This window comes from Lacerta agilis, chromosome 8 (genome assembly GCF_009819535.1).
Source record: "Lacerta agilis isolate rLacAgi1 chromosome 8, rLacAgi1.pri, whole genome shotgun sequence".
Classification (NCBI taxonomy): Eukaryota; Metazoa; Chordata; class Lepidosauria; order Squamata; family Lacertidae; genus Lacerta; species Lacerta agilis.
The window spans coordinates 30,703,583-30,710,095 of record NC_046319.1 but is presented as its reverse complement, the minus strand read 5'-3'; the positions used below and the strand labels follow the sequence as shown (position 1 = coordinate 30,710,095).

Sequence of the window (6,513 nt, the reverse complement as noted above, 5' to 3'; positions counted from 1 at the left end):
ATTTAAATTTATAGAACACTTCAATGCAAAGCAATTCATTTTGCTTTCCTAGGATATGCCCACATACTAGTCAACACAGTTCAGTTGTGCTCCACAAAAAGTCAGACTGCAATCCTATGTGCACTTACCTGAGAGTAAACCCACTGCCCCAGTATGACTTACTTCTGAGTACACATGCATAGCACTGCGCTGCTAAGCTTCCCCCCCCCCCCACAGGGCACATAAACAACTGTTTCTTCTTTTCACATTGTAAACAATTTACACCTTTTTTCTTGCCCATAAGACTTAGTGGTTTGTTTCTGGTTCTGTGAAAGCCTGTCAGACAGAAGTAATTTTCATAAGATTAAAAAAGTTTCAAGGTTAGCCCCTGTGAATACACCTAATGGCAGGTATGGATTGGATCCCAAAAAATACTGAGCATAAGCTGATGGCCCTGATTTGCAAACAACTCAGGAGTTTACCCATTACTAAAACAGGTAGATTCTAGAGCTGCTCTTAAGCTCCTGCAATGAGCTAGAAAAGCAGATCTCCATCTTTTGCAATTTAGTTTCTCTCTTCTTGTACAAGGCTCTACTGAAACCTGTACCTTCTGCATCTTTGGATCCAATCCCATATCATTTAAACAGACTAAACAAGTTCTACCTGAAGAATGATTTTGTTCAGAAGCTAGCTTTCTGTGCTTTCCCTACTCCCCAATTATCATGCCTCACACAGATCTTGCATGGTGGCTGGTAACAACACACTGCTGTGAGGTGTTTCCAAAATGAGTTCTGAAACCCATAGTATTTCTCCTTCCCCTAGTTAGTTATATAGGTTGGTATTCAGGTGGTCAATTTTGGAGTTACCTTATGCTGACATAGTTGGTACTAAATGTCACTGAAGCTAGAAAGAAATAAAGCCTATTGAATACTCTACACATACAACGGGAGAAAGAATAATAATTAAAAAATAGCCCCCCCCCTCAAATTGTCTAATGGGACTGAAGCAAAAACCCATGGCATAGCAAAAGGTGATAGACATACAAAGTTCAAGTCTGGCTCAGGGTGAACATTGTATTTGGTTGTGCCCTCTCTGTTCATTTTTATCATAAAAATGTGAAAACAAGTGGCAGCCTCTTGCCAATGATGAAATCCAGCAATACAATAGTTTGGAAGGGAGGGAGGGGTTCACTAACTGCACAAAACTTGCACTGTAGCTGCCAATGGGCTGCCCCATGGTTTGTTACACTCACAAGAATGAGAGAGATCTGTATCCCCAGAAACTATACTTCTTTTTATCAGGAGAATTGAGGAAGATACTGGAAATTTTTCTGTGCCATATTTTAAAAGTGTGTATCGCCCAATTCTGCCTGCCATACAGCACTGCCATGCCAGCGGTGAAAACTGTATTTGAAGCTACTCACAATTATATGAGCAGGGTTACCAAGTGCAAGAATCTGGATTTTTACACACACACACACACACACACACACACACACACACACAGCTGATGTTAAGCATGTTGCTGTAGGGCACTAATAGCTGCTGAAATTAAAAAGCACCTGGTGAAGTGCAAAAAAAAAAAAAATTACAGCACAAGCAGAAGGTGTATGAGGAGAAGCCACCCACACGTTTCCACCCAGAGTGGAAAGCACATTCAAGAACCAAGGCCAAGAATGCTTCCAGACTCAGGTAACGGAATCCAGAAAAATATAAGCCAGGTAAGCAAAATATAAGCAAGTTCCTCCCATCACTTGTCTTCTGCTCCAGTAGGGAATAGCACAAGCATAAGTAAAAAAGATATGTATGATATATCCGGGTATGGTTTAGCAGCAGAACAGGACTACCACCACAGAAATGTTTATAAGGACCAGGTTGTGGTTGTAGAGAAGAATACTGGCAGTGCAACAGTTCCTGGTACTGAAATCCAGTTCTAGAGCAGAGCTGCAGCTCGGAAGTCAGGTGGGAGGGTGGAGGGAAGCACAACCAAATGATAAGAGCACAAGCTTTGTGTACAGCTGATCCCAGAGTCTACCCCTGACATCTCCAGTTCTCAGGCAGAGGAGTCTTCAGTCCTGTTGCCTTATGTAATAAGACTGCTGCAAATTCAAGGCGGTGCTGTGTCCAAGGACAACTGCAATACTGTTAAACCAGGTCTAAAAGGACGAGGCAGTGGAATGTTTTAATGAGGCAATTCGTTCAACTGAATCCATGAAAAAAGGTGCAGAAGTGGAGCTTTGTCCTGTGGCTGCATGGCAGGGAAAGGAGAATAATCTGCAACATGGACACCTGCAAACTCTTTTGACAGGCACAGCTGTAAAGAGCTTTTCCACAATCCTTTCTCTTGAGATACAAGTACTAACACTTCTAGTCCGCACTCGTTTTTGTCATAAGCTCCTTTCCATAAGGAGGCGGAGTTTCCAGGCTTTCCGGAAGGGAAGTTATTTTAAAAACAACCAAGCCCAGCAAGACACAAATTTTGACGGAACTTCTCAGCAGTTTCTTGCTCGAATCAAAGCGCTTGGGATTTGGCTGTATCCGTGCACACAAAGTAAGTCACCAGTTCTCCTTTCCCCTTGACGTTAATAAGTCCTCGGCATTCGCAGGCGTATCCCAGGTTCTCCAGTATTTTGCAAGTCTCTTCTGTAACCTGTGCACAGAAAACACACGAAGTCCATTCACAATTCAAAGTGAGCATTTCATCCCTTTCAGGCCCAGCTACTACTCTTGCTAAGAGCTTGCAAAATAAATAAACAAATAACCACAAACATCAGAAAGAGGAACAAGGAAACCTCCACAACAAGAAGAAACAGCTTTCCCCCAACCTCTTTCCTGCTGGACAGTGAAAGATCTGGGCTGCTCCTAGGGAGAAGGGACTCAAGAAGCAGGCAGGGTAGATGAGATTAAAAGGCAATGGAAACAGTCACAATGACCTCCTTAGTTCTGGGTTTGGAGAGGGACTCTTCTTATGTTCTAATCATTGTACAGGTTTCCTTCGCCCCTCTGCCCACTTTTTTTTTTTTACCTGGATTTTCCCAAGTTCTCCTGTACTCTCCATTCTACTGGCAACATTGACTGTGTTTCCCCAGATGTCATACTGTGGTTTGCGAGCACCAATCACACCAGCTACCACAGGGCCATGGTTTATGCCTGCAAGAACAGGAAAGGGAAGGTTAAGATGAAATTTTGCTTTCAGCTCCTGTGGCTTCTTGGCACAAGAAGAGGAAGGTGCTGTTTGTTTGCCAGCATGGGAAAATAAAATCACAAGTTCAATTCAAGGGAATGTGTGCCTTAACAAGGGCTTCTTCAGAAGCCGGTGAGATGCCAACACTGATGGGGCTTCTTGTATCTCAGCAGGGAGGGCATTCCAGAACACTGCTGTGAAGAAGTCCACCTCTATGTTATCATAAGCTGATCAATATCCGGTCATGGCAACGCTCTCTGGGTTCCATTAGCTTACTGGGCAGTGGAGTAGGTCCCAGGTTCAGTCCCTGGAATCTCCAGGTAAAATTGGGAAAGACATTTGCCTGAAACCCTGGAGAGCAAGTCAGTAGTGAATACTCAGAGCAATGGTCATGCTGGTTGGTGCTGTAAGAAACTGGAGCCCGACCACTCCCAGCTGGGAGAGACTCCTGCCTGAAACCCTGCCGGTCAGTTGAGGCAGTACACAGCTAGGTGGACCAGCGGTCTGAATGAGAACAACATAGCGTCTCATGTTTCTGTGCTCTGCTTACGGGTCTCCTACAAGCATTTGATCAACTAGTGTGGGAAACAGGATTCTGGACCAGATGGACCCTTGGGTCTGATCCAGCAATTCTCTTTTTATGTTCTTTGGTTGTGGTTCTAAAGCAATGGTGTAAATCACGCTAGCTCTGGAAGTAGTAATGTTTCCAAATACCACTTGCCGGAAAACAACGGAAAGGAGAGCACCCTTGTGCTCAGATCTTGCTTGCGGGCTTCCCACAGATATTTGGTTTCTTGCTGTCAGAACTGAATGCTGGATTAGATGTTCTTCTAAGATGTAGTGTTTTTAAAAAATCACTGAATATGGAAGAAATACAGTGGTGTCCCCATGATAATTCATCTTGCCCCACCTCTTTTTGGTGGGGGAAGTGGATTGAACTTACCAACTCTGAGACGGAAATTGTTGAATGAGTGCCTGTTGATGCCATCCAGCTTAGTCATCAAAGCCATCGCAAATTCCACCATGATGCCGATTTGAGCATGCTGTCTTTCTTGGTCCTAAACAATATTTTGGGGTGGGGTGGGGAAGAGTGTTAAGAGGATCTTTGCTTTAAGTTATTAGTGCAGGGGTGGGGAACCTGTGGCCCTCCAGGTTGTTTCGGCACTCACAACTCCCATCAGCCCCAGCCAGAACAGCCAGTGGGGTTTTTTAGTCCAATGACATCTTGATGGCTAGAGGTAGCCACCCCTCTACTAATGGAGTGCAGATATATTTCTGGCTTAACCTAGAACTGCAGGTAAAGTCAGTGGACACCTACATTCCTCTCTCTGCTTAAAGTAGCTGGTAACAAAACTCACATTTATTTATTTCATTTTCTTTATTGCATTTGTATCCCACTTTTTTCTCCAAGGAGTTCAAGGGGGTGTACATGGTTCTCCCCCTCCTTCTTTAATCCCCACAACAGCCCTGTGAGGTAGGCCAAGCTAGGAAGCAGTGACTGACCCAAGGTCACCCAGGGAGCTTCATGGCTGAGTGGGGATTAGAACCCTGGTCTCTCTCTCTCTCTCTCTCTCTCTCTCTCTCTCTCTCACACACACACACACACACACACACACACACACAATCAAAGTGGCTTGTATTTCAGCAGGTGACTTACCAGATTATTCTCTTGGCCTGGGGTAACACAGAGTCCTGATGCTGCCATGTATGTACTCCCAATAGTTTTGATTTTTTCAACACCACTGAATTTAGGTTTCAGCAACAGCTGTTTGGGGGGGAATGAGAAAACAATTAAAATCCAGCACCTGGATGATTCTTTGTCCTGTTACAGTCTTCTCACAGGTCAGAGTTTCCAGTTGAATAAGCTAGACAAGGGGAAGATGCTACAGTGCTCAAGATAGGGCTGGTTTTCCTGCTACATTTTTTGACTTCATACCGATCACCAAGTACAAAATAAATGGGAAGGATGTGTGGGTTTTAAGATCTGGTTGTGTCTTTCTGACTTCCCCAATAGGTTGATTAATATGCCTGCACGAAGACACCCACCCACACCCCTTTCATCGTGTTTCGACCCTTGGTGGCAACCCTTTCAAAATAAGGTTGTAGAAGTAGGTGCGTCATCCTGCTCAAGCATGCAAATCAAACCTATATCCTACCCGTCACATTTTTTAAAGTGCTGCCAAGCAGGCTCCAAGGACCTTCCTACCATGACTCAAGAAGCCAATTCTCTCCTCTGTGGAGAAGAAGATCTCTCTTCACTACACTGAAGTCTTGAGGGGAGGAGAATACTCATTTCTGGATATTCTGGATAGTCAACACCGGGGGGATAGTCTGGATAGTCAACACACAAGCCTCAAGAGGTACCTCGTCAAAATCGGCAATTATTTCATTGAGGAGTCGAAGGCACTCCAGCCCTTCCTTGTTGACATCACATTCTGTGTAGAACACCTTGAAGTCGGGTACTGAGGCAAACATGACACAGACACAGTCATAGGATTGATGGTACCAATCCTGCAGGAAATGCAACAACAGTTTCAACAATAACATTGCTCGCTACCAGTCGCTTCCACCTCCCCATACAACTAAAGCAACACTGTCTAAGCACATGTAAATTCAAAGAAGTAAGTGCACGCTAGGTGTCAGAAATATCAGATCTACCGTATATCGCGGCGTATAAGACGACTTTTTAAGCCCGAAAAATCTTCTCTGAAGTCGGGGGTCGTCTTGTATGCCGGCAACATCATGCGATGTGACCCGGAGTTCCGCCCCGCCACTGGCTGCATGGAGCCTCTCCCCGGCGCTCCAGCCGCAACCGCTGCCTCAGCCGCCATGGAGCCCGGGCTGGGCGTGGGCGGCAAGCGCGGAGGCTTCCTGTGCGGCGACGGGGAGGTTCTCCCCGCTGCCCCAGACGTCGCTGCCGACGCCTCAGCAGCCGTGGAGGCCATCCTGCACTTCAGCAGCAAGCGCGGAGGCCTCCTTTGCGGCGACGGGGAGCTTCTCCCCGCTGCCCCAGGCGTCGCTGCCGCCGCCTCAGCAGCCGTGGAGGCCGTCCTGCGCTTCAGCAGGAAGCGCGGAGGCCTCCTTTGCGGCGACGGGGAGCTTCTCCCCGCTGCCCCAGGCGTCGCTGCCGCCGCCTCAGCAGCCGTGGAGGCCGTCCTGCGCTTCAGCAGGAAGCGCGGAGGCCTCCTTTGCGGCGACGGGGAGCTTCTCCCCGCTGCCCCAGGCGTCGCTGCCGCCGCCTCAGCAGCCGTGGAGGCCGTCCTGCGCTTCAGCAGGAAGCGCGGAGGCCTCCTTTGCGGCGACGGGGAGCTTCTCCCCGCTGCCCCAGGCGTCGCTGCAAGACCCCTCAGC

At 47.1% G+C, this 6,513-nt stretch overlaps 1 protein-coding gene across 1 annotated transcript in view; it reads right to left on the bottom strand.

Moving 5' to 3' along the window:
* Positions 1 to 2,048: 2,048 nt before the first annotated feature.
* Positions 2,049 to 6,513, bottom strand: part of ADCY7 (adenylate cyclase 7) — a 79,658-nt gene continuing 75,193 nt past the window's right edge. Inside the window, exons 24-28 of the mRNA XM_033156757.1 lie at positions 5,527 to 5,673; positions 4,820 to 4,927; positions 4,106 to 4,220; positions 3,004 to 3,128; positions 2,049 to 2,628 (exon numbers count right to left, since the gene is read on the bottom strand). Of these exons, the coding sequence (XP_033012648.1) occupies positions 2,491 to 2,628; positions 3,004 to 3,128; positions 4,106 to 4,220; positions 4,820 to 4,927; positions 5,527 to 5,673 (633 nt within the window). The 3' untranslated portion in view covers positions 2,049 to 2,490. The remainder of the gene's footprint in view (positions 2,629 to 3,003; positions 3,129 to 4,105; positions 4,221 to 4,819; positions 4,928 to 5,526; positions 5,674 to 6,513) is intronic.